Raw genomic sequence first — 27,454 nt, 5'->3', positions numbered from 1 at the left:
AAGTGGGTTCACATTGGCTACCCTCCACTCGATAGGAACTGATCCAGAGTCAATGGAATGTTGGAAAATGACTGTCAATGCATCCGCTATTTCCAAGGCCACCTCCTTAAGTACTCTGGGATGCAGTCCATCAGGCCCTGGGGATTTATCGGCCTTCAATCCCATCAATTTCCCCAACACAATTTCCCGACTAATAAGGATTTCCCTCAGTTCCTCCTCCTTACTCGATCCTCTGACCCCTTTTATATCCGGAAGGTTGTTTGTGTCCTCCTTAGTGAATAACGAACCAAAGTACTTGTTCAATTGGTCTGCCATTTCTTTGTTCCCCGTTATGACTTCCCCTGATTCTGACTGCGGGGGACCTACGTTTGTCTTTACTAACCTTTTTCTCTTTACATATCTATAGAAGCTTTTGCAGTCCGTTTTAATGTTCCCTGCAAGCTTCCTCTCGCACTCTCTTTTCCCTGCCCTAATCAAACCCTTTGTCCTCCTCTGCTGAGTTCTAAATTTCTCCCAGTCCCCAGGTTCGCTGCTATTTCTGGCCAATTTGTATGCCACTTCCTTGGCTTTAATACTATCCCTGATTTCCCTTGATAGCCACGGTTGAGCCACCTTCCCTTTTTTATTTTTACACCAGACAGGGATGTACAATTGTTGTAGTTCATCCATGCGGTCTCTAAATGTCTGCCATTGCCCATCCACTGTCAACCCCTTAAGTATCATTCGCCAATCTATCCTAGCCCATTCACACCTCATACCTTCAAAGTTACCCTTCTTTAAGTTCTGGACCATGGTCTCTGAATTAACTATTTCATTCTCCATCCTAATGTAGAATTCCACCATATTATGACCAGCGTGAGTAAGGTGCCAGGTTTCCTTTCCTAAAGCACTTTATGAATCAGATGGGTTTTTAAAATAACTGAGCAGCTTCGTAGTCCCTTTTAGTGATACCAGATTTTAAATTTTATTAACAGATTTTATTTTTAAATTGCATTCAACTTCTCAAATTTACATGGTAGGATTTGAACTTGTGTTTAAATTATTAGTCCAGGCATCTGACATAACCACGGCACTTCTGTACCATGTGACAATGCACAATCTCTGTGAGATCATTGACTTAGTGACGGTTGGATTCTGGGATTCTCCGGGACCTGGGACACCTGCTGTTGCTGTGTCATGATCCGTATACATCAGCTGAAATAACACCAGAAAACCATACACTGAAACCCGTGCTTCCCTTCAGAGCAATCAGCATACACACCATTGGCATCTCAAAAAGTGAGACCAATTCTCCATCATTGTGTGATGTGTGCTGCACAACATGGCTATCAATAGAACAACTAGTACGCTGAAGAGCAAAATGGACACGTGCATGGGAAGCCACTGCACTATTCTGCTGGCACGTGCCTTGGCTGTCACCTGCCAAATTCTTCGAGAGACAGTTCTAGAGATCTGCCAGCCATGAAGGGGACAATCATTGCCGATTCCTGGGGCAAAATTTCAACGGTGTCATCGTCGAAATATAGAACGTTAGAGCTTCTCCCATTCTTGGCATAGAAGTGACGATGGCAGCTTCACATAGAACAACCCCAATTCAACAGAAGCATATATCCTTTGGAAGTGTGCAGTCCTGTTTCTGAGGACATTGTGGCGAGTGGTGTGGGTGTAGGGGTGGGTGAAAGAATTAATTAAGGAGACCGTGATATACAGAGAGTCGGGATAAATGGTTCATTCTTGGGTTGGCAATCAGTAACTAGTGGGGTGCTGCAGGGATCAGTGCTGGGACCCCAACTATTTACAATCTATAGTAGCAACTTGGAAGAAGGGACTGAGTGTAACATAGCCAAGTTTGCTGACGATACAAAGATGGGCGGAAAAGCAATGTGTGAGGAGGCCATAAAAAATCTGCAAAAGGACATAGACAGGCTAAGTGAGTGGGCAAAAATTTGGCAGATGGAGTATAATGTTGGAAAGTGTAAGGTCATGCACTTTGGCAGAAAAAAATCAAAGAACAAGTTATTATTTAAATGGAGAAAGATTGCAAAGTGCTGCAGTACAGCGGGACCTGGGGGCACTTGTGCAAGAAACACAAAAGGATAGTATGCAGGTACAGCAAGTGATCAGGAAGGCTAATGGAATCTTGGCCTTTATTGCAAAGGGGATGGAGTATAAAAGCAGGGAAGTCTTGCTACAGTTATACAGGGTATTGGTGAGGCCACACCTGGAGTACTGCGTGCAGTTTTGGTTTCCATATTTACGAAAGGATATACTTGCTTTGGAGGCTGTTCAGAGAAGGTTCACTAGGTTGCTTCCGGGGATGAGGGGGTTGACTTATGAGGAAAGGTTGTGTAGGTTGGGCCTCTACTCATTGGAATTCAGAAGAATGAGAGGTGATCTTATCGAAACGTATAAGATTATGAGGGGGCTTGACAAGGTGGATGCAGAGAGGATGTTTCCACTGGTGGGGGAGACTAGAACTAGAGGGCATGATCTTAGAATAAGGGGCAGCCCATTTAAAACTGAGATGAGGAGAAATTTATTCTCTGAGGGTTGTGAATCTGTGGAATTCGCTGCCTCAGAGAGCTGTGGAAGCTGGGGCATTGAATCAATTTAAGACAGAAATAGACAGTTTCTTAAACGATAAGGGAATAAGGGGTTATGGGGAGCGGGCAGGGAAGTGGAGCTGAGTCCATGATCGAATCAGCCATGATCGTATTAAGTGGTGGAGCATGCTCGAGGGGCCGTACTCCTGCTCCTATTTCCTATGTTCTTATGTTCTTGTATCATAAGCAACTACAGTCTCCTGAAACTTGTTTAGCTGCCTCAGATAGGTGGGAAGTGTTTTGTCTTTGGATGCTCTGATAATGACTCCACAAGGCAAAGTATGGCACTTGAACTGTAGTGACCTTAGTCCATTTAATATAACTCCAGAGTGAGGATCACACTTGGTGGCCTGCCTTTTATACTCGGCCTGGCCCACCTGTACAGGTAACCTACAAGTCTCCCACTGCAGTGCCCTCTGGTGGCACACCTTAGTGACCATACTGCTGGTGTACATGTTTCCCATACTAGTGCCCTCTGGTGGCACATCATATGTAATAGTACAATCAGTCAACATGTCTGGATACATGACATCACTCTTCCCCAAGTCCTTTATGCAAATCGCCTTTATACATTGACTGCTCAAGGCTTAGCTCTATCTGGTTGACCCTTGGAGGATCGTTTCCATCTTGGGTGAGTCGGTGGTGTTTCGTTGGCAGTCGGGGTGCTGGTGGTTTCAGTTTGAGAGAACTCCATTCTCTTCCCCGCCCCCCCCCCCCCCTCCACATATAGATTATGCCGGTGGCTCATTACATTCATGTCCAAAAACATTTGCATTTACATCATTACATTTGTGGTACAGTTGTGAGGCAAGTACATTTGACTGGTGAGATACATTCTTGATGCATACTTGGAATCAGTACTGGTGCGTGAGGACAGACTAGTACCAGAGCTGCTGGATGGTGTCCAGGTAGTCTGGTGGCGACGCGGTGCTCAGAGCTGGCAGTGGGAACCCGGTTGGCTCAAGTTGCTTGCTCTCGGGGCCTTTGCCGTTGCTCCTAGCGTCGGGCAGGTTCACAGATGCCTGTGACCTCCCTGTCCTTTCCTTAAGCCCTGGGTCGCTGCTGCTCCCTGAGGGGCAGTCGTCTAGCAGTGCGCTGACTCGCTAGCCTGGGCGTTGTTTGCTTTGGGATCCTGGCTGGTCCCGGTTCTATTTGTGAGAACCGTTGCAGGTGACCCTTCGTTCCCGGTTGTAGCCTTGGTGGAATTATGGTTTTAGAGCCCAAAAAAAAAAAAATCTACAAAAATATTTAAAAAAAAAAAAAGGGCCTTGCGAAATGTTTGGAGTGTCCCCCAGATCGGGGGTCACTTGACCTAATGTTTATTTGTCTCCTCTAAAAGAGTTGTAGCCTTGGTGGCGATACGGTCTGGGGGCTGCGCCTTAGCGTGATTTGCCCTTTCAGGCTCGTGGCGGTTGGTGCCATAGGGTTCCTGAGAGGTGGAGCCGATCAGGGACAGGGTATCGATACCGGTGGCGTTGCCCTCCTGAGATCGCTTGTTCTGCAGCTTGTCTATTTTAGCTGCTTGAGGCCACACTCTGTGGTGCATCATTCTAGTCCCAGGGACGCAGGCTACAGCATTGGGTAGCCCGCTGGACCTGTGCGCTCCCGATGGGTGTTTGCCCGCTACATTATCTGAATCCAGTTGCGATCCTGTATCGCACAACATTTCATTACTCATTGTAGATAAACTGTAGCTCCGATCACAATCGTACGTCTTTTCTTTGCTTATCACATGTATAAAACGCTGATCATCAATTACAAGCTTTACATTTAACTCTCAGTTGATGTTACATTGAGTATGTGGAACTGTCCCTTTAAGTGTGGGGGTTGCTGGCCTCCTTTTAAGAGAGCCTTGCTATCTTTACCCCAGCCACCTTCTTCGCTCGGTACCACGTGATGCTCCATCAGTGCCACCATCTTTTTCTTCAGCGCTTCACCTCGTGGTTTGCCTGCCATCTTTCTTCCATCCACGATGTGGTGATCCTCTTCTACCCGGGTTCTGCCTCCGAAATTGGGAAGTCGCCTCTGAATCCGATTTTCTTCCTCTGGAGTCCTGCCACTGGAGCCCGGAAGGTGTGTTCGGGTCGTCTCAGCTGGATCATCTCCACGCAGTCGTGCTGAGCGTCTGTGCCTCGGGTGCTGTGCTGGTCTGCTCTCTGGTGCTGAGTCCACCCTCAGGTGAGGTCTTGTTTTGCCTTTGAGCGCAGGGGACATCGATCACTGGAGGAGTGAAATCTTCCCAGCTCCAATGGATCTTCTCCATCCACCTTCTGCCGAGCAGCGTTGGTCCATCACCTGCAACAATCCACAGGGGTAATTTGTGCACCGCGCCATCATGGAGTACCTTTACATTCACACTACCAGCGACTGGGATAAGTTCATTGGTATAGGTGCGCAGCTTTACCTGAACTGGGAACAACTTGGGTCGTTCAGCTTGATTGTCCCATAGCCTCTCAACGGTTTCTTGATTCATTACTGACTGGCTCGCCCCCGTGTCCACTTCCATGAAGACTGGAACGCCATTTATCTTGACTTCCATTCTCAACGGGGATCATTCTGTGGTACAGGTAAACATTCCATACACCTCATTGTGGGGCTGAGCTGCCTCTCTGACCACCTCTTCATAATCAGCGCTGGATTCATGGTCCTCTGCAGACTCTTCATCAACACGGTGAGTCCTATTTCTTTTCCACATTCACTGGAGGTGGCCCTTTGTGCTGCACCCTTTGGACACATAGTCCTTAAAACTGGTGAGCCCGGTGATTTCCCCCGCAACTCCAGCGTGGTGCTAACCGATTAGCCCTCCTCAGCAGACTCAGAGTTAAGGGACTCGGGGGCCTGTTCGCTCTCCCCTGAGGAGATTCATGTTCTACAGTCCAGCCTCTAAAAGGCGCCAGTCTGCGAACAGTATTTGCCGGGTTTGACTCCTGAGGATGAGTCATCCGCCTAGAGCCGTAGGTCGAGGTCATGAATTCCTGGCTCATGGTGATGGCCTTCTGCAGTGTGTCTGTGGTATCCGCAGACAGTAGCCTGTGAAGAAGGCCCTCGTGGCCGATTCCGATGACAAAGATATCCCGCAGCGCTTCGGTGAGGTGGTCGCCGAAATCACACGGTGCCACCAGCCTCCTGAGGTCTGCAGCATATGTCACGATTTCCTGGCCTTCAGGCCGTCGGTGGGTGTAGAACCGGTGTCTGACTGTGAGGATGCTCTCTTTGGGCTTGAGTTGTTCTTGGATCAGCGTTACAAGCTCCTCGTACGTCTTGTCTTCGCTGGTGCTAGCAAGTACTTGACGAGACCATTGATGGTGGGCCCACAACTGGTGAGCAGGATAGCTCTGCGTTTGCCAGCCAGTGTGGCCGGATTATCACCTGCCAGGTCGTTTGGTGTGAAGAAATGGTCGAGCCTCTCCACAAAGGTGTCCCAATCATCACCATCGGCGAACTGCTGCAATGTACCAAAGTTAGCCATTTTCACGTGAAGGTCCGTAATCTTGTCGCCAATTGTTATGTCTTTGGATGCTCTGATAATGACTCCATGAGGCAATGTATTGTACTTGAACTGTAGTGACCTTAGTCCATTTAATGTAACCCCAGAGTGAGGATCACACCTGGTGGCCTGCCTTTTATACTAGGGCTGGCACACCTGTACAGGTAACCTACAAGTCTCCCACTGCAGTGCCCTCTGGTGGCACATCCTACGTAATAGTATAAGCAGTAAACTTGTCTGGATACATGACAGGAAGGAATTCCAATTTTTTCCCCTGAAATTGACCATGGGGGTTTCAATTTGTTTAGCTAGTTGACATTCCATTGATCATTTACACTCATTGTTCCTGTGACGATTCGATTTATTTGACTGAGCAGGCAGTTATTGGAAAGTTAGGCTAATGGATTCCACTCTTGGGGAGGGCTGAGCTGGTAGAGGACAGGATCATGAGCAGTTGTTATTTTTGAATTAAGTAAGTCAACTCACTGAAGGGAAGCAGCATAATATGTTAATTATTTTATTATTACACAAAGGCAAGTGTATCGTTGGAAATAAGTGAAACTGATCATAATTGTCGTTCTGCATCTTCACCTCATTGTGGAATACAGCAGCTTAATAACTCACACCAAGCCTCCCTTCTAATGGTTACTCAGTCCACTGTTTGGAAATTGAACAAATATTTGTGCAATATATAACCCCTCTACCTTGCAAACTACCGCCCAATCTCACACCTCCCTTTCCTCCAAAGTCCTTGAACGTGTTGTCACCTCCCGAATCTGTGCCCATCTTTCCTGGAACTCGAGGTTTGAATCCCTTCAATCTGTTTCCACCCCCCCACAGTATCGAAACGGCTCTCATCAAAGTCACAAATAACATCCTTTGTGACTGTGACAAAGACAAACCCTATCGCTCCTCGTCCTTCTTGACTTGTCTACAGCCTGTGACACGGTTGACCACTCTATCCTTCTCCAACGCCTCTCCACCAATCATCCAACTGTGTGGGACTGCACTCGCCTGGTTCCATTCTTATCTGTTTAATCGTAGCCGGAGAATCACCTGCAACAGCTTCTCTTCCTGCCCCCGCATCGTTACCTCTGGTGTCCCCCAAGGATCTATCCTGGGCCCCCTCCTATTTCTCATCTACATGTTGCCCCTTGGTGACATCATCCAAAAACACAGCGTCAGTTTCCACATGTACGCTGATGACACCCAGCTCTATCTCGCCCCTCCCTATCTCTAATCTCTATCTTCACAACAGCCCGAGATGTCTGTGCTCCTCAAATTCTGCCCTGTTGAGCATCCCTGATTATAACTGCTCAACCATTGGTGGCCGTGCCTTCAGCTGCCTGGGCCCTAAGCTCTGGAACTTCCTCCTTAAACCTCTCCGCCTCTCTACCTCTCTACCTCTCTTTCCTCCTTTAAGACGCTCTTAAAACCTACCTCTTTGATCAAGCTTTCGGTTATCTGCGGTAATTTCTTCTTACATGGCTCGGTGTCAAATGTATTTGTTTTGTCTTTTAACCCTCCTGTGAAGCGCCGTGGGACGTTTTACGATATTAAAGGTGCTATATAAATACAAGTTGTTGCTGTGGCAAAAGGCAAGAGGTTCAGCCCAGATCACAATGGGATCGTATTGTTCCATCCCTGGGCTATACTATTACACAGGTTGGACCTCTGTGGCCCGGCACCTGACCAATGCCGAAACAAAGAATTTTCCGAACCACGGGAGGTCAGTATATGACTACACCGATACATCCTACATAAGCACACACCTAGCCTAGACTTACCGGTACCTGTAGAGTGCTGCTCACCGCTCTCCTGGGCTATCTTATAGCACAGAACACTGAGAGCCAGGACTGCTAGCTGGACGTGCGGAAGCCCGGGAAACCAGGACGCCACCCACGCAAAGCGGCAGTTCCACAAACTAATGCCGAACCACAGATGTTTCCGGACCAGAGAGGCTCAACCTGTACAAGTATAGGGCAGTATGAGTCAATGTCCAGAAAAGTAAAATGGTTGGACTGTTGGAGCGGGCTCATTAACCCCACTGAACCCAAGAAGGCAGACTAGAATTTATAACAAGGTGTTTGAGAAAATAAAAATCATTTCTGATTGAGAAGTGATTGCCATAATATTGTGGGAAAATGGAGCTTTAGAATCCATATTGTGGAGAGGTGGTCAAAAGGAAATATAAATGACTTGCTTGGACTGATCCATTTACAACTGCTCTACAAGTGAAGCATTATTCCTATGATACACCTTCACTTTGAAGTGATTTGTAGGGTATTTCTAGTTTTCATTTCCATTTTGGACTGAATGTTCAGAATTAAACATCTGTTTCTCGTCAGTCAACAGTACTTAAAGGCTTGATCCTTCCTTAATGCAGGGCAAACACCCCACCTCCATCACAGCTAAATCTGATTTCTGAAATTTCTGCAATAAATTTTCAATTTCTTGTGCACTCATTGCCATTTTGCTAGGTTCGTGTTCACTCCATTAATATTTGGCAGCGTGTGCATCATTCTTCCCAGTTCCCAGTGCTAACATTTGGAAAATATGCTGCCAAAATCTAAAGAGAGAAAGGAAATAAAAAGGCAATCCTTGATTTGAGAGGCAGCTGATAATTCTAGCAGATCACCAGTAAACAGTCCAGAAAGAGATTAATCACTAATTTCAATGTTTAGCAGGTTTTTCATGAAAGCCCACCAAATAATTTGGGGATAGAAATTGTCATCCTTTGCGCCTCCCGGGGCGATAACGGGGCGAGCCTACCAACACCCGTGAAATTGCCATGGAGGGTTTCGGCGGCAGTAACCCCTTGTGTCATGATCTCCTGCGCCCCGGAGATTGTGATGTCATCCGGCCGCGCAGCGCCCTGGCTGTGCCCCGGGTTCGAACTTTGGTTCTGTTCCCCATAGCGTCCCCGGGCGTCAGCAGCTGCATGAGGCGTTGTAAGGGAGGCCCTCTGCTGGGGAGCGGTATTTAGAGGTGATGCCACTCAGGTAAGTAACAAATGTGTTTTCAGCCCTTAGGTGATTTTTTTCCCATTCTATCCTGTCACGATTGATCAGCCCTGCACTCTGTTGGTGTGCCTAGGGCTGATCGTTGCGGATCGCAGCTGCCATTGGCGACGAGGGAAATCCTTGTAATGCAGAGCCTGCAGCAGTGGCCCTTCCCTTTAAAGGAGGGGAGGAGCCTATGATCCCGGCAGCGCTGCACTCGACATTGTGCAGCACTTTACCACTATCGCCCTGATGGCCGGCTTTAGCGCTCCAAGGGAAGTGGTAGCATTGGGTTTCGTGCTCTGCTTCCTTCCTGGAGTGCTGAACTGGAAACTTGTGTTGGCTTTGCTTCTGCAAAGGTTATCGACCCAAATGGGGCGCTATGCAATTTCTTCCCCTTGGTGTCTGCAGTAGGACTGTCCCATGTCTGTTAAACAAATATATCAAAGATGCTCGATATTTTGCAGTTGGGTTTTTGGCTCAGTTTGTAGCCTTCTCCCCTGTGCTGTAGACTCTAACCGGAGAGTATGCGATTTAGCTTGTGTGGAATGTATTGTACATTTTTAACTTCCGTCCCTCGTGTCCTTATTATTGGTTTTTTGTGGTATTAATTCTCCATGGGGTCTGGCCAAAGGATTGCGAGAGTGTCAGCCAAAGTGTAACCCAAAGGCCTGGAGCAAAGCATCACTGCTTAAATAGTGAAAATCTCTCACTAAATAAGCTAAAATAACATGAGAAAAAGAAATTGTTTTTTGGCCCTTGAGTCATAAATGATAACTGCAGAGCCATTTAAACATTAGGGTAATGCATATAAACACACTTAATAATATTGAGGAAATGCAATTGCTCAAATATTAGAAAGTGTTCTCGAGAAGGGCATCTGATACAGAAGTTGCAAACTATAGATTGTTTTTCTCCCAGCTTTGTACCGCTGAATTCTGAAAAGGTGCAAAGCAGACAGCAAATCTTTAGTATGTCTAGCATAGAAGTATGGACACTTGGGCAATGGAGAAATGTTTATTTATCTGCAGCAGCATCAGGAGTGAGGCAGCATACAACTTGACGTAGCCACATGCGACAGAAGCCAGACTTACTGCAAACAAAAACTGCTATTGTGGATTTCATTTGCTAACATTATGATAAATTAAACTAATTTGACTTCTATACAGGCTGCAACAGTAAAGTAAAATCATGTAAATAAAAACACCTGTCAACCTACAGGTCAGAAATACAACTCAAAAAGCAAAGATTTTGAAGAGCAGCACAAATAAAAGTAAGATTTCAAATAAAACTTGGACAGGAATTCCACTAAAATTATACGTTTCACTCAGAATATTTGAACATAGTGGGATAATTTTTAACTTCATTCCAAAACAAGGGTGAACATGGCATTGAGTTCATAGTTCCTGCTCAGAGCCACGGTCAGGTTTGGGCCTTGTTGAATTTACTCAGTGGGCACCAAATGGGTGTTGGAACTATAGCACGGTTTTGGAACTATAATTTTGGAACTATAGTGCGGCAGTTTTGGAAAACTGAAAATCAGAGCGCTGTTTCAGGAGGTTGGCTGGCAGGTTGGGTCTGTTTTGGGGTGGAGCAGGTCACTGGGGGCTTCAGGTTTTGTGGCGCTTGGAGGGGCACTCCCCGAAGGCATTCACGCCTCAAGCACAAATGTTTTTTGTAATCTCTGACCTTGCTTTAATGCTTGTGACGTTTATGCTTTATCCTGTAGTCTCCTGTTACATCGCACTTCATCAATACCTTTCATCATTTTAAAATCAGTATCCTGCTTCTAATCAGTTTTGCTCCAGTAAAAATAAATTTAGTCACCTGAATTTTTCTTCTTAACTTAGTCTCCTAAAGCCTGGAATTATCCTTATCAGTATTCAACGGCATGGTGTCCTTTACCGCAGGGGGTTGGAGTATAAGAGGAAGGAAGTCTTGCTACAATTGCACAGGGCCTGGGTGAGACCACACCTGGAGTTCTGCGCACAGTTCTGGTCTCCTTATCCAAGGCAGGATATACTTGAATGGAGGTGGTGCAACAAATGTTCACTAGCTGTCCAATGATGAGAGACTGTAGAATGGGCCTGTACTCTCTGGAGTTTAGAAGAATGAGAGGTGATCTCATTGAAACAAGATTCTGAAGGGGATTGACAGGGTAGATGCTGAGAGGTTGTTTCCCCTGGCTGGAGTGTCTAGAACCAGGGGACATAGTCTCAGGATAAGGGGGTCGGTTATTTAATACCGCGGTGAGGAGGAATTTCTTCACTCAGAGGGTGGTGAATCTTTGGAGTTCTCTGTCCCAGGGGGCTGTGGATGCTGAGCCACTGAGTATATTCAAGGCTGAGATTGATAGATTTTTGGAGTCTAGGGTAATCAAGGAATATGGAGATCGGTGGGAAAGTTGACTTGAGGTCGAGGATCAGCCATGATCTTGTTGAGTAATGGAGCAGGCTTGAGGGGCTTTATGGCCTACTCCTCCTATTTATTATCTTCTGATGACGACTTTCGAATGTGGCTGTGAGTAAAGTAACCAAAACTGCATGCCATGTTCTGGCCTCACCATATCAATATCATTTCTTCTAACTTGTAGCTCAATCGTTTAAAGATGCACCAATGTCTTATTTGCATTATTACTAACTGCCTCACTTTGACCTTCAGAGCATGATCAATAATCACTTCTAAATTATTTTATTTTTCTGTCTATGCCTAGAGAGCTTAAATTAAGACCCTTTTGTGCTCTACATGTGTTTAAACATAGAAAATAGAAGCAGTAGTAGGCCATTCGGCCCTTCGAGCCTGCACCGCCATTCAATATGATCATGGCTGATCCTCTATCAACACCATATTCCCACTTTTTCCCCATGCCCCTTGATGCCTTTTGTGTCTAGAAATCTATCTATTTCCCTCTTAAATATATTCAGTGACTTGGCCTCCACAGCCTTCTGTGGTAGAGAATTCCACAGGTTCACCTCCCTCTGAGTGAAAACATTTCTCCTCATCTTGGTCCTAAATTTCCTACCCTGTATCCTGAGATTGTATCCCCTTGTTCTAGACTTCCCAGCCAGGGTAAACATCCTCCCCGCATCCAGTCTGTCCAACCCCATCAGAATTTTATACGTTTCAATGAGATCTCCGCTCATTCTTCTAAACTCTAGTGACTACTCTAGTCGACCCAATCTCTCCTCATAGAAAGTCCTGCCATCCTAGGAATCAGTCTGGTGAACCTTCGCTGCACTCCCTCTATGGCAAGTATATCCTTTCTTTAGGTAAGGAGACCAAAACTGCACACAATACTCCAGGTGTGGTCTCACCAAGGCCCTGTATAACTGCAGTAAGACATCCTTGCTCCTGTACTCAAACCCTCTTGCAGTGAAGGCCAACATACCATTTGCCTCCCTAACTGCTTGCTGCACCGGCATGTTTGCTTTCAATGACTGGTGTACAAGGACACCCAGGTCCCTCTGTACATCAACACTTCCCAAGCCAAAACCATTTAAATAATACTTTGTCCTTATGTTTTTCCTACCAAAGTGGATAACTTCACATTTATCCACATTATACTGCATCTGCCATGTGTTTGCCCACTCACTCAACCTATCTAAATCGCCTTGCAGCGTCTTTGCGCCCTCCTCACAACTCACAATCCCACCTAGTTTTGTGTCGTCAGCAAACTTGGAAATATTACATTTGGTTCCCTCATCCAAATCATTTATATATGTATACTGTGAATAACCGAGGCCCCAGCACTGATCCCTGTGGTACCCCAGTGCCTGCCACCCCGATAAAGACCCGTTTATTCCTACTCTCTGTTTCCTGTCAGTTAACCAATTTCCAATCCATGCCAATACATTACCCCCAATCCTATGTGCTGTAATGTTACCTGTTCTGTATATTTTCTGTTCTTTATATATCAACAACAACTTGCATTTATATAGAGCCTTTAACATAAAACATCCCAAGGAGCTTAAACAAGAGCGTTATCAATAAAAATATTTTTGACACTGAGCTACAGAAGGATATATCAGGAAAGTTGATCAAAAGCTTGATCAAAGACTTGGTTTTAAGGAGCAGAAGTAGAGAGATGGAGAGATTTAGGAGGGCAATTCCAGGGCTTGGGGACAAGGCAGCTGAAAACGCAACCATCAATAATGGCGCCATTAAAATTGCCAGAGGCCAGAGGCTGGAATTGAAGGAGCGCAGATTGTATGGCTGGAGGAGGTTACTGAGATAAGATGGGGCAAGGCCATGGAAGGATTTGAAAATAAGGATGAGGAAATTAAAATTGAGGCGATGCCAGACCAGGTGTCAGTGTAGGTCAGCGAGCACAGGGGGTGATGGGTGAGCGGGACTCGGTGTGAGTTAGGACACGGGGCAGCGAGCACAGGGGTGATGGGTGAGCGGGACTCGGTGTGAGTTAGGACACGGGGCAGCGAGCACAGGGGATGATGGGTGAGCGGGACTGGGTGTGAGTTAGGACACTGGGCACAGGGAGTGATGGGTGAATGAGACTGGGTGCGAGTTAGGATACGGGGCAACGAGCACAGGGGGTGATGGATGAATGAGACTTGGTGCGAGTTAGGACACGGGGCAACGAGCACAGGGGATGATGGGTGAGCGGGACTGGGTGCGAGTTAGGACACTGGGCACAGGGAGTGATGGGTGAATGAGACTGGGTTCGAGTTAAGATACGGGGCAGCGAGCACAGGGGGTGATGGATGAATGAGACTTGGTGCGAGTTAGGACACGGGGCAACGAGCACAGGGGATGATGGGTGAGCGGGACTGGGTGCGAGTTAAGATATGGGCAGCAGGGCTTTGGATGAACACAAGTTTAAATAGGGTGGAAAATGGGAGGCCGAGCAGGATAGTATTGCAGTAGTCAAGTCTAGAAGGAACAAAGGCATGGATGAGGGTTTCAGCCGCAGATGGGCTGAGACAGAATAGGAGTCTGGTGATGTTATGGGGTTAGAAGTAGGCAGTCTTGGTGATGGAGCAGGTATGTGGTTGGCAGCTCATCTCGGGGTCAAACACAACACCAAGGTTGCGAACGGTCTGTCCTAGCTTCAGACAGTTGCCAGGGATGGATACAGTGATCAGAGGATGGAGTTTGTAGTGGGGATCAAATACTATAACTTCAGTCTTTCCAATATTTACTTACAGGAAATTTCGGCTTATTCAATATTGAATAGCGGTCAAGCAGTGCGATAAATCAGAGACAGTGGAGGGGGTAAGAGAGGTGGTGGTGAGATAGAGCGTACATGTGGAAGGCTGCAGATAGGTCGAGAAAGATGAGGAAGGAGAGTTTACCATGGTCACAGTCACATACAAGATTATTTATTTCTTTGATAAAGGCTGTTTCAGGACTGTGGCAGAGGCAGAAAGCTGATTGGAGGGCTTCAAACATGGAATTGCGAGAAAGTTGGCGCAGATTTGGGAGCGACAACATGTCGAAGGCAGGAGAGCTCGGTCGGGTGTTATGCTCCTCCTGTACTATGTGGGAACTCAGGGACGACTCCAGTGTCCCTGACGACAATGTGTGCGGGAAGTGTATCCACCTCCAGCTCCTGACGGTCTGCGTTGCGGAGTTGGAGCTGAGGGCGGATTCACTCTGGAGCATCCACGATGCTGAGAATGACGTGAGTAGCACGTGTAGCGAGTTGGTCTTACCGCAGGGAAAGGGTCCACAGCCAGATAGGGAATGGAAGACCAGCAGGAAGAGCAGTGCAAGGAAGGTAGTGCAGGGGTCCCCTGTGGTCATCCCCCTGCAAAACAGATACACCGCTTTGAGTACTGTTGAGGGGGATGACTCATCAGGGGAGGGCAGCAGCAACCAAGTTCATGGCACCGTGGCTGGCTCTGTTGCACAGGAGGGCAGGAAAAAGAGTGGGAGAGCGATAGTGATAGGGGATTCAATTGTAAGGGGAATAGATAGGCGTTTCTGCGGCCGCAACCGAGACTCCAGGATGGTATGTTGCCTCCCTGGTGCAAGGGTCAAGGATGTCTCGGAGCGGGTGCAGGACATTCTAAAAAGGGAGGGAGATCAGCCAGTTGTCGTGGTGCACATTGGTATCAACGACATAGGTAAAAAAAGGGATGAGGTCCTACGAAATGAATTTAAGGAGCTAGGAGCTAAATTAAAAAGTAGGACCTCAAAAGTAGTAGTCTCGGGATTGCTACCAGTGCCACGTGCTAGTCAGAATAGGAATCGCAGGATAGCGCAGATGAATACGTGGCTTGAGCAGTGGTGCAGCAGGGAGGGATTCAAATTCCTGGGGCATTGGAACCGGTTCTGGGGGAGGTGAGACCAATACAAACCGGAAGGTCTGCACCTGGGCAGGACCAGAACCAATGTCCGAGTGTTTGCTAGTGCTGTTGGGGAGGAGTTAAACTAATATGGCAGGGGGATGGGAACCAATGCAGGGAGACAGAGGGAAACAAAAAGGAGGCAAAAGCAAAAGACAGAAAGGAGATGAGGAAAAGTGGAGGGCAGAGAAACCCAAGGCAAAGAACAAAAAGGGCCATTGTATAGCAAAATTCTAAAAGGACAAAGGGTGTTAAAAAAACAAGCCTGAAGGCTTTGTGCCTTAATGCAAGGAGTATCCGCAATAAGGTGGATGAATTAACTGTGCAAATAGATGTTAACAGATATGATGTGATTGGGATTACGGAGACGTGGCTCCAGGATGATCAGGGCTGGGAACTCAACATCCAGGGATATTCAACATTCAGGAAGGATAGAATAAAAGGAAAAGGAGGTGGGGTAGCATTGCTGGTTAAGGAGGAAATTAAGGCAATAGTTCGGAAGGACATTAGCTTGGATGATGTGGAATCTATATGGGTAGAGCTGCAGAACACCAAAGGGCAAAAAACGTTAGTGGGAGTTGTGTACAGACCTCCAAACAGTAGTAGTGATGTTGGGGAGGGCATCAAACATGAAATTAGGGGTGCATGCAATAAAGGTGCAGCAGTTATAATGGGTGACTTTAATATGCACATAGATTGGGCTAACCAAACTGGAAGCAATACGGTGGAGGAGGATTTCCTGGAGTGCATAAGGGATGGTTTTTTAGACCAATATGTCGAGGAACCAACTAGTGTGGAGGCCATCTTAGACTGGGTGTTGTGTAATGAGAGAGGATTAATTAGCAATCTCATTGTGCGAGGCCCCTTGGGGAAGAGTGACCATAATATGGTGGAATTCTGCATTAGGATGGATAATGAAACAGTTAATTCAGAGACCATGGTCCAGAACTTAAAGAAGGGTAACTTTGAAGGTATGAGGCGTGAATTGGCTAGGATAGATTGGCGAATGATACTTAAGGGGTTGACTGTGGATGGGCAATGGCAGACATTTAGAGACCGCATGGATGAACTACAACAATTGTACATTCCTGTCTGGCGTAACAATAAAAAAGGGAAGGTGGCTCAACCGTGGCTATCTAGGGAAATCAGGGATAGTATCAAAGCCAAGGAAGTGGCATACAAATTGGCCAGAAATAGCAGCGAACCCGGGGACTGGGAGAAATTTAGAACTCAGCAGAGGAGGACAAAGGGTTTGATTAGAGCAGGGAAAATGGAGTACGAGAAGAAGCTTGCAGGGAACAATAAGATGGACTGCAAAAGTTTCTATAGATATGTAAAGAGAAAAAGGTTAGTAAAGACAAACGTAGGTCCCCTGCAGCCTTGATCAGTCATCAGAGTCGCTGATAACGTCAGCACAACGCGGACATGCCGTGTCACACTGACGTGTCACAACGTCCCTCCCCTTCAGTTAAAGGGGAGGGCCGCTGCGAACTCTGCAAAGTTTTTAGTTAGGTCCACTGGGCCACCACGGAGGGGGTGGCAGGCTGCCTGTTGCCTGCCCGGCCGAACCGTGGGCAAAACTTTCTATAGATATGTAAAGAGAAAAAAGTTAGTAAAGACAAACGTAGGTCCCCTGCAGTCAGAATCAGGGGAAGTCATAACGGGGAACAAAGAAATGGCAGACCAATTGAACAAGTACTTTGGTTCGGTATTCACTAAGGAGGACACAAACAACCTTCCGGATATAAAAGGGGTCAGAGGGTCTCGTAAGGAGGAGGAACTGAGGGAAATCTTTATTAGTCGGGAATTTGTGTTGGGGAAATTGATGGAATTGAAGGCCGATAAATCCCCAGGACCTGATGGACTGCATCTCAGAGTACTTAAGGAGGTGGCCTTGGAAATAGCGGATGCATTGACGGTCATTTTCCAACATTCCATTGACTCTGGATCAGGTCCTATCGAGTGGAGGGTAGCCAATGTAACCCCACTTTTTTTTAAAAAAAAGGAGGGAGAGCGATAACGGAATTATAGACCGGCCAGCCTGACATCGGTAGTGGGTAAAATGATGGAATCAATTATTAAGGATGTCATAGCAGTGCATTTGGAAAGAGGTGACATGATAGGTCCAAGTCAGCATGGATTTGTGAAAGGGAAATCATGCTTGACAAATCTTCTGGAATTTTTTGAGGATGTTTCCAGTAGAGTGGACAAGGGAGAACCAGTTGATGTGGTATATTTGGACTTTCAGAAGGCTTTCGACAAGGTCCCACACAAGAGATTAATGTGCAAAGTTAAAGCACATGGGATTGGGGGTAGTGTGCTGATAATGATTGAGAACTGGTTGTCAGACAGGAAGCAAAGAGTAGGAGTAAATGGGGACTTTTCAGAATGGCAGGCAGTGACTAGTGGGGTACCGCAAGGTTCTGTGCTGGGGCCCCAGCTGTTTACACATTAATGATTTAGACGAGGGGATTAAATGTATTATCTCCAAATTTACGGATGACACTAAGATGGGTGGCAGTGTGAGCTGCGAGGAGGATGCTATGAGGCTGCAGAGCGACTTAGATAGGTTAGGTGAGTGGGCAAATGCATAGCAGATGAAGTATAATGTGGATAAATGTGAGGTTATCCACTTTGGTGGTAAAAACAGAGAGACAGACTATTATCTGAATGGTGACAGATTAGGAAAAGGGGAGGTGCAAAGAGACCTGGGTGTCATGGTACATCAGTTATTGAAGGTTGGCATGCAGGTACAGCAGGCGGTTAAGAAAGCAAATGGCATGTTGGCCTTCATAGCGAGGGGATTTGAGTACAGGGGCAGGGAGGTGTTGCTACAGTTGTACAGAGCCTTGGTGAGGCCACACCTGGAGTATTGTGTACAGTTTTGGTCTCCTAACCTGAGGAAGGACATTCTTGCTATTGAGGGAGTGCAGCGAAGGTTCACCAGACTGACTCCCGGGATGGTGGGACTGACCTATCAAGAAAGACTGGATCAACTGGGCTTGTATTCACTGGAGTTCAGAAGAATGAGAGGGGACCTCATAGAAACGTTTAAAATTCTAACGGGGTTGGACAGGTTAGATGATGCAGGAAGAATGTTCCCAATGTTGGGGAAGTCCAGAACCAGGGGACACAGTCTAAGGATAAGGGGTAAGCCATTTAGGACCGAGATGAGGAGAAACTTCTTCACCCAGAGAGTGGTGAACCTGTGGAATTCTCTACCACAGAAAGTTGTTGAGGCCAATTCACTAAATATATTCAAAAAGGAGTTAGATGAAGTCCTTACTACAAGGGGGATCAAGGGGTATGGCGAGAAAGCAGGAATGGGGTACTGAAATTGCATATTCAGCCATGAACTCATTGAATGGCGGTGCAGGCTAGAAGGATCGAATGGCCTGCTCCTGCATCTATTTTCTATGTTTCTTGAGACCTACTGAGGCAAATAATGCAGGGCTGGAGGACCATGCAGCGGAATTGCTGCTTCAGGAAGCCAGTCGTCTGCTCTCTCACATTTCTTGTGGCAGCGTGGCTCTTGCATGCTACACACGTGTGCGTGGGCTGTTAACTGGAGCTGTGAGCCTTGTCGCCCAGTAGCTACCCGTTGTTTTGCTGTGGAGGCTGAAATACAGCTGGCACAGCAGACTGCTGCAGAATGAAGGCATCATGGCTGTTGCCAGGATACCGGACATTGAGTGGCATGATGCACTGCTTATGGTCACATACCAGCTGGATGTTGAGGGAGTGGAATCCGTTTTGGTTCCGGTACACAGCAGAGTTGACATGCAGCACCCGCAAAGCAATGTGCATGCGGTCAATGGCACCTTGTGCCATGGGGAAGTCTGAACCTTGCAAACCCTGCTGCTCATTCCACCTGCTTCTCTCTGGCAAGAGGGAATAAAATGAAGTTATCTCTCTTTGAATAGAGAGCCTCAAAGGATTGCAAACAGCGAGATGTTGCTAATATCTGCAGCACCAACTTGTAAGGAGGCAGATGCATAAAGGTTCATAGCCACGGTCACCTTCACCACCACTGGCAGTGAGCTACGTACCCTGCTCCGAGCTGGGCTGCAGCAGTCGGCAGATTTCAATGACCGCCTCCTTAGTGAAGCGCTAACATCTCAAACCTTGGTCCTCGTTGAATTTCACTGAAGAGAAATGCTCCCTGAACTCCCTGGGCAGATATGACCCTCCTACTGAGAACCCTTCTTTTCCTCCTCATCCCTCTTCTAGCAACTTGTCCTGCTCTGTGTGACCTCATTCTTCCAGTCATGCTTTTCAAGAAGAAGGCCCACTCGTGCACCTGTGCCTGGGAGCAACTGGTTTGTGCAGGAAGCCTTGAAGTCAGCACAAAGTACTTCAGCTCCGGCAAAGGTTATGGTCCCTGACAACATCCCGGCTATTGTGCTGAAGACTTGTGCTCCAGAACTAGACACGCCTCTAGTAAAGCTGTTCCAGTGCAGCTACAACATTGGCTCTAGACCTCATTACAGCCTTGGTCCGAACATGGTCAAAAGAACTGAATTACAGAGGTGAGGTACAATGCCTGCCATTGATATCAAGGCGGCATTTAACTAAGTCCAGGAACCCCAGCAAAATTGAAGTCAGTGGGAATCAGGGAGAAAACTCTGGAGTCATGTCTACCACAAAGAAAGGTGGTAATGGTTCTTGGAAGCCAATCATCTCAGCCCCAGGACATTGCTACACGAGTTCCTCAGGGCAGTGTCCTCGGCCCAACCATCTTCAGCTGCTTCATCAATGACCTTTTCTCCATCATAAGGTCAGAAGTGGGGATGTTCGCTGATGATTGCAGTGTTCAGTTCGATTTGCAACTCCTCAGATAACGGAGCAGTCCGTGCCCGTATGTAGCAAGACCTGGACAACATTCAGGCTTGGGCTGATAAGTGGCAAGTAACATTTGTGCCAAACAAATGCCAGGCAATGACTATCTCCAACAAGCGAGAGTCTAACCACCACCCCATGACGATCAACGGAACTAACATCGCCCCACCATTAATATAAGAACATAAGAAATAGGAGCAGGAGTCGGCCATACGGCCCCTCGAGCCTGCTCCGCCATTCAATAAGATCATAGCTGATCTGATCATGGACTCAGCTCCACTTCCCTACCCGCTCCCCATAACCCCTTATCCCCTTATCGTTTAAGAAACTGTCTATTTCTGTTTTAAATTTATTCAATGTCCCAGTTTCCACAGCTCTGTGGAATTTTAATTTCTCTTCATCTCAGTTTTAAATGGCAGTCCCTTATTCTAAGATCATGCCCTCTAGTTCTAGTCTCCCCCACCAGTGGAAACATCCTCTCTGCATCCACCTTGTCAAGCCCCCTCATAATCTTATACGTTTCGATAAGATCACCTCTCATTCTTCTGAATTCCAATGAGTAGAGGTCCAACCTACTCAACCTTTCCTCATAAGTCAACCCCCTCATCCCCGGAATCAACCCAGTGAACCTTCTCTGAACTGCCTCCAAAGCAAGTATATCCTTTTATAAATATGGAAACCAAAGCTGCATGCAGTATTCCAGGTGTGGCCTCACCAATACCCTGTATAGCTGTAGCAAGACTTCCCTGCTTTTATACTCCATCCCCTTTGCAATAAAGGCCAAGATTTCATTGGCCTTCCTGATCACTTGCTGTACCTGCATACTATCCTTCTGTGTTTCATGCACAAGTACCCCCAGGTCCCGCTGTACTGCGGCACTGCAATCTTTCTCCATTTAAATAATAACTTGCTCTTCGATTTTTTTTTCTGCCAAAGTGCACGACCTCACACTTTCCAACATTATACTCCATCTGCCAAATTTTTGCCCACTCACTTAGCCTGTCTATGTCCTTTTGCAGATTTTTTATGGCCTCCTCACACTTTGCTTTTCCTCCCATCTTTGTATCATCAGCAAACTTGGCTATGTTACACTCAGTCTCTTCTTCCAAGTTGTTAATATATATTGTAAATAGTTGGGGTCCCAGCACTGATCCCTGCGGCACCCCACTAGTTACTGGTTGCCAACCAGAGAATGAACCATTTATCCCGACTCTCTGTTTTCTGTTAGTTAGCCAATCTTCTATCCATGCTAATATATTACCCCCAACCCTGTGAACTTTTATCTTGTGCAGTAACCTTTTGTGTGGCACCTTGTCAAATGCCTTCTGGAAGTCCAAATACACCACATCCACTGTTTCCCCTTTATCCACCCTGTTCATTACATCCTCAAAGAATTCCAGCAAATATGTCAAACATGACTTCCCCTTCATAAATCCATGCTGACTCTGCCTGACCCAATTTTGCTTTTCCAAATGTCCTGCCACTGCTTCTTTAATAATGGACTCCAACATTTTCCCAACCACAGATGTTAGGCTAACTGGTCTATAGTTTCCTGCTTTTTGTCTGCCTCCTTTTTTGAATAGGGGCGTTAGGGTTAGGGTCCTCCCCAGAATCCAGGGAATTTTGGTAAATTACAACCAATGCATCCACAATCCCTGCCGCTACTTCTCTTAAGACCCTAGGATGCAAGCCATCAGGTCCAGGGGATTTATCTGCCTTTAGTCCCATTATCTTACTGAGTACCATCTCCTTAGTGATTGTGATTGTGTTAAGTTCCTCCCCTCCTATAGCCCCTAGACTATCCACTGTTGGGATATTGTTCGTGTCCTCTACCGTAAAAAATGATACAAAATATTTGTTTAGAGTTTCTGCCATCTCCATGTTCCCCATTACTAATTCCTCAGTCTCGTCCTCTAACGGACCAACATTTACTTTAGCCACTCTTCCTTTTTATATACCTATAGAAACTCTTGCTATCTGTTTTTATATTTTGTGCTAGTTTACTTTCATAGTCTATCTTCCCTATCATAATCATTTTTTTAGTCCTTCTTTGCTGGCTTTTAAAAGCTTCATAATCTTCAGTACTCCCACTAGTTTTGGCCATTTTGTATGCCCTTGTTTTTAATCGGATACCGTCCTTTATTTCTTTAGTTAGCCACGGATGGCTATCTTTCCTCTTACACCCTTTCCTCCTCACTGGAATATATTTTTCTTGAGAGTTGTGAAATATCTCTTTAAATGTACACCACTGTTCATCAACCGTCCCACACTTCAATTTGTTTTCCCAGTCCATTTTAGCCAACTCTGCCCTCATACCTTCACAGTCTCCTTTATTTAAGTTTAGTACGCTGGTTAGAGATCCAACTTTCTTACCCTTCATCTGAATTTGAAACTCCTGGGGGTTACCATTGACCAGAACTTAACTGGACCAGCCACAAGAGCAGGTCGGAGGCTGGGTATTCTGCGGCGAGTGTCTCACCTCCTGACTCCCCAAAGCCTTTTCACCATCTACAAGGCACAAGTCAGGAGTGTGATGGAATACACTCCACTTGCCTGGATGAGTGCAGCTCCAACAACACTCAAGAAGCTCGATACTATCCAGGACAAAGCAGCCGCTTGATCGGCACCCCATCCACCACCTTCAACACTCACTCCCTCCATCACCGGCGCACCATGGCTGCAATGTGCACCGTTTACAAGATGCACTGAAATAACTCGCCAAGGCTTCTTCAGCAGCACCTCCCAAACCCGTGACCTCTACCACCTAGAAGGACAAGGGCAGCACGTACATAGGAATGTCATCACCTGCAAGTTCCCCTCCCAGTCACACACCATCCTGACATGGAAATATATCGCTGTTCCTTCTTCATCGTTGGGTCAAAATCCTGGAACTCCCTATCCAGCAGCACTGTGGGAGCACCTTCACCACACGGACTGCAGCGGCTCACTACCACCTTCTCAAGGGGCAATTAGGGATGGCCAATAAATGCCGGCCTTGCCAGCGATGCCCGCTTCCCAGGAACAAATAAAAAAACATGCTGCAGCTCTACCTCCCCACCCTCGAACATTCCATTCCCCTGACTTGGGCATTCCCCCTCCCTTTTCCACAGCACTGACAGCTGTGGCTTCACTCACATACTCTGCAATTCCCTCTCTTAATCCCTTTGCCTCTCCCCCTCCTCCTTTATGTCCCCCTTAAAACCCACCTTTGTGACGAAGCCACTTAATGTTTCCTTTTACTCTGAGTCTAATCTTTTAAAATTGCACCTATGTGAAATGTCCTCGCATGTTGTTCTAATTTAAACGCACTATATAAGTAGTAATCCTGGTAGCATGATGCACAGCTCAGCTTGTTCGGTATTAGGAGTTAGTAAATCCAGTCCAGGTTAACACTACAGTGGTATTAGATTGAATCAAAGTTATTAATCAACGTACTGAAGTTACAAGCTGTAAAAAGGCTTCTCTCTTTTTTCATAAAGCACATCGGCTGTGATGAATATCTGGGGTCGGACAAACTGATGGATAAATGTGGAATTTGTGGAGGAGACAACACTGCTTGCAAGGTCATTTCTGGGGTCTTCAAACACAGCCTGCCGACTGTTGGATATCATAAAATAATGGAGATCCCAAAAGGAGCCACTAAAATTAATGTGACGGAGATGGCCAAAAGCAGAAATTACCTGGGTAAGTGCTCAGACCATGAAGGCAGTACCCAAGTAAAAATATCACAGGATGCCACCGCTCAATGTGTTAGAAGGAGCTGGCCGATAAGCTCGTACTTCAGTTCCACCCATCCTTTTTAAGTTGCCACTAGTTGATCACTTGTGGTATTGGTCATGGCGAGTTGGAAGATATAGTTTTTCATTTACCTGTCTTCAAAGTTCTCCTGGAGGACTTTGTGCTGCTCCTGTCTGCTCCTTTGTCTTTTATCTGTTGCTCTTATATTGCTTTCCCTTTGTTCCTCGGTTGCATTATTTCACTTGACCATTCCTTTGAGATCATTGCATGCTCTGATTGTGGCTCCTTATACCGATTGGGACTGACATTCCCGGCAGTCACCCTCCAGCACTGACTCTCTGCCGTTTGCTGGGTCTGCGAGAGGACACCAGTTAGGCGCATTTCTGCTGCCTGTCCCTGCCTGGCAGAAACTCTGGAGTCCAACTGCCAAGTGCCCCCTTCTGATATTGGGGACAGCACCATAGTGGTGATACTGAACTCATCGTCCTATTAGACCTGGACTAATATCTGCGAGACATGAGTTCAAATCCCATCATGGCAACTGAGGAATTTAAATTCAGTTAATTTATTGCAGGAAAGTGTGAAGTGTTACATTATGGTAGGAAGAACAAGGAGAGGCGATATAAACTAAAGGGTACAATTCTAAGGCGGTGCAGGAACAGAGAGACCTGGGGGTATGTGTGCACAAATCGTTGAAAGTGGCAGGGCAGGTTGAGAAAGCAGTTAAAAGAGCATATGGGACCCTGGGCTGTATAAATAGAGGCATAGAGTACAAAAGCAAGGAAGTGCCACGTGCTAGTCAGAGTAGGAATCGCAGGATAGCTCAGATGAATACGTGGCTTGAGCAGTGGTGCAGCAGGGAGGGATTCAAATTCCTGGGGCATTGGAACCGGTTCTGGGGGAGGTGGGACCAGTACAAACCGGATGGTCTGCACCTGGGCAGGACCGGAACCAATGTCCAAGGGGAGTGTTTGCTAGTGCTGTTGGGGAGGAGTTAAACTAATATGGCAGGGGGATGGGAACCAATGCAGGGAGACAGAGGGAAACAAAATGGAGACAAAAGCAAAAGACAGAAAGGAGATGAGTAAAAGTGGAGAGCAGAGAAACCCAAGGCAAAAAACAAAAAGGGCCACTGTACAGCAAAATTCTAAAGGGTCAAAGTGTAATAAAAAGGCAAGCATGAAAGCTCGGTGCCTCAATGCAAGGAGTATTCGGAACCCAGGAGAGGGCTCTGAGCTAGTTAGAGTGGGTGAGAGCTCAGATGAACAGGACCCCAAGAAAGAATGCAAAAGGCAGGAGGCAACAGAGCAGAGTAGCACTGGGGTAAGTGTAAACCACAAGATGATCGGAAGGGACAATATATATGAATATAAAGGGGCGGCAGGAGGGGTCAAAACTAAAAATCAGGGTTTAAAAACTAGTATTAAAACACACTACCTAAACGCATGCAGCATTCGAAATAAAGAAAATGAGTTGACGGCACAAATCATTACAAATGGGTATGATTTGGTGGCCATTACAGAAACGTGGTTGCAGGGTGGCCAAGACTGGGAATTAAACATACAGGGGTATCTGATATAAAAGGGGTCAGAGGGTCTAGTAAGAAGGAGGAACTGAGGGAAATCCTTATTAGTCGGGAAATTGTGTTGGGGAAATTGATGGGATTGAAGGCCGATAAATCCCCAGGGCCTGATGGACTGCATCCCAGAGTACTTAAGGACGTGGCCTTGGAAATAGCGGATGCATTGACAGTCATTTTCCAACATTCCATTGACTCTGGATCAGTTCCTATGGAGTGGAGGGTAGCCAATGTAACCCCACTTTTTAAAAAAGGAGGGAGAGAGAAAACAGGGAATTATAGACCGGTCATCCTGACATCAGTAGTGGGTAAAATGATGGAATCAATTATTAAGGATGTCATAGCAGCGCATTTGGAAAGAGGTGACATGATAGGTCCAAGTCAGCATGGATTTGTGAAAGGGAAATCATGCTTGACAAATCTTCTGGAATTTTTTGAGGATGTTTCCAGTAGAGTGGACAAGGGAGAACCAGTTGATGTGGTGTATTTGGACTTTCAGAATGCTTTCGACAAGGTCCCATACAAGAGATTAATGTGCAAAGTTAAAGCACATGGGATTGGGGATAATGTGCTGACGTGGATTGAGAACTGGTTGTCAGACAGGAAGCAAAGAGTAGGAGTAAATGGGTACTTTTCAGAATGGCAGGCAGTGACTAGTGGGGTACCATAAGGTTCTGTGCTGGGGCCCCAGCTGTTTACATTGTACATTAATGATTTAGACGAGGGGATTAAATGTAGTATCTCCAAATTTGCGGATGACACTAAGTTGGGTGGCAGTGTGAGCTGCGAGGAGGATGCTATGAGGCTGCAGAGTGACTTGGATAGGTTAGGTGAGTGGGCAAATGCATGGCAGATAAAGTATAATGTGGATAAATGTGAGGTTATCCACTTTGGTGGTAAAAAGAGAGAGACAGACTATTATCTGAATGGTGACAGATTAGGAAAAGGGGAGGTGCAAAGAGACCTGGGTGTCATGGTACATCAGTCATTGAAGGTTGGCATGCAGGTACAGCAGGCGGTTAAGAAAGCAAATGGCATGTTGGCCTTCATAGCGAGGAGATTTGAGTACAGGGGCAGGGAGGTGTTGCTACAGTTGTTCAGGGCCTTGGTGAGGCCACACCTGGAGTATTGTGTACAGTTTTGGTCTCCTAACTTGAGGAAGGACATTCTTGCTATTGAGGGAGTGCAGCGAAGGTTCACCAGACTGATTCCCGGGATGGCGGGACTGACCTATCAACTGGGCTTGTATTCACTGGAGTTCAGAAGAATGAGAGGGGATCTCATAGAAACGTTTCAAATTCTGATGGGTTTAGACAGGTTAGATGCAGGAAGAATGCCCCCAATGTTGGGGAAGTCCAGAACCAGGGATCACAGTCTAAGGATAAGGGGTAAGCCATTTAGGACCGAGATGAGGAGAAACTTCTTCACCCAGAGAGTGGTGAACCTGTGGAATTCCCTACCACAGAAAGTTGTTGAGGCAAAATTAACTAAATATATTCAAAAAGGAGTTAGATGCAGTCCTTACTACTAGGGGGATCAAGGGGTATGGCGAGAAATCAGGAATACTGAAGTTGCATGTTCAGCCATGAACTCATTGAATGGCGGTGCAGGCTCGAAGGGACGAATGGCCTACTCCTGCACCTATTTTCTATGTTTCTATGTTTCTGACAATTTGGAAAGATAGACAAGAAGGGAAAGGAGGTGGAGTGGCTCTGTTAATAAAGGATGATATCAGGGCAGTTGTGAGAGACGATAATAGCTCTAATGAACAAAATGTTGAATCATTGTGGGTGGAGATTAGAGATAGTAAGGGGAAAAAGTCACTGGTGGGCGTAGTTTATAGGCCCCCAAATAATAACTTCACGGTGGGGCGGGCAATAATCAAGGGAATAATGGAGGCA

At 46.5% G+C, this 27,454-nt stretch overlaps 1 protein-coding gene across 3 annotated transcripts in view; it reads left to right on the top strand.

Annotated features, from left to right (window-relative positions):
* The window catches only part of LOC139234017 (thrombospondin type-1 domain-containing protein 4-like), a 343,337-nt gene that overhangs the window by 159,993 nt on the left and 155,890 nt on the right, over positions 1-27,454 (top strand). For all 3 annotated transcript variants that reach the window (XM_070864853.1, XM_070864851.1, XM_070864852.1), the window contains one exon: positions 23,716-23,920. In XM_070864853.1, the coding sequence (XP_070720954.1) occupies positions 23,716-23,920 (205 nt within the window). The remainder of the gene's footprint in view (positions 1-23,715; positions 23,921-27,454) is intronic.

Source organism: Pristiophorus japonicus, chromosome 21, assembly GCF_044704955.1.
Source record: "Pristiophorus japonicus isolate sPriJap1 chromosome 21, sPriJap1.hap1, whole genome shotgun sequence".
Taxonomy (NCBI): Eukaryota; Metazoa; Chordata; class Chondrichthyes; family Pristiophoridae; genus Pristiophorus; species Pristiophorus japonicus.
This window is presented reverse-complemented; position numbering and strand designations above follow the sequence as displayed.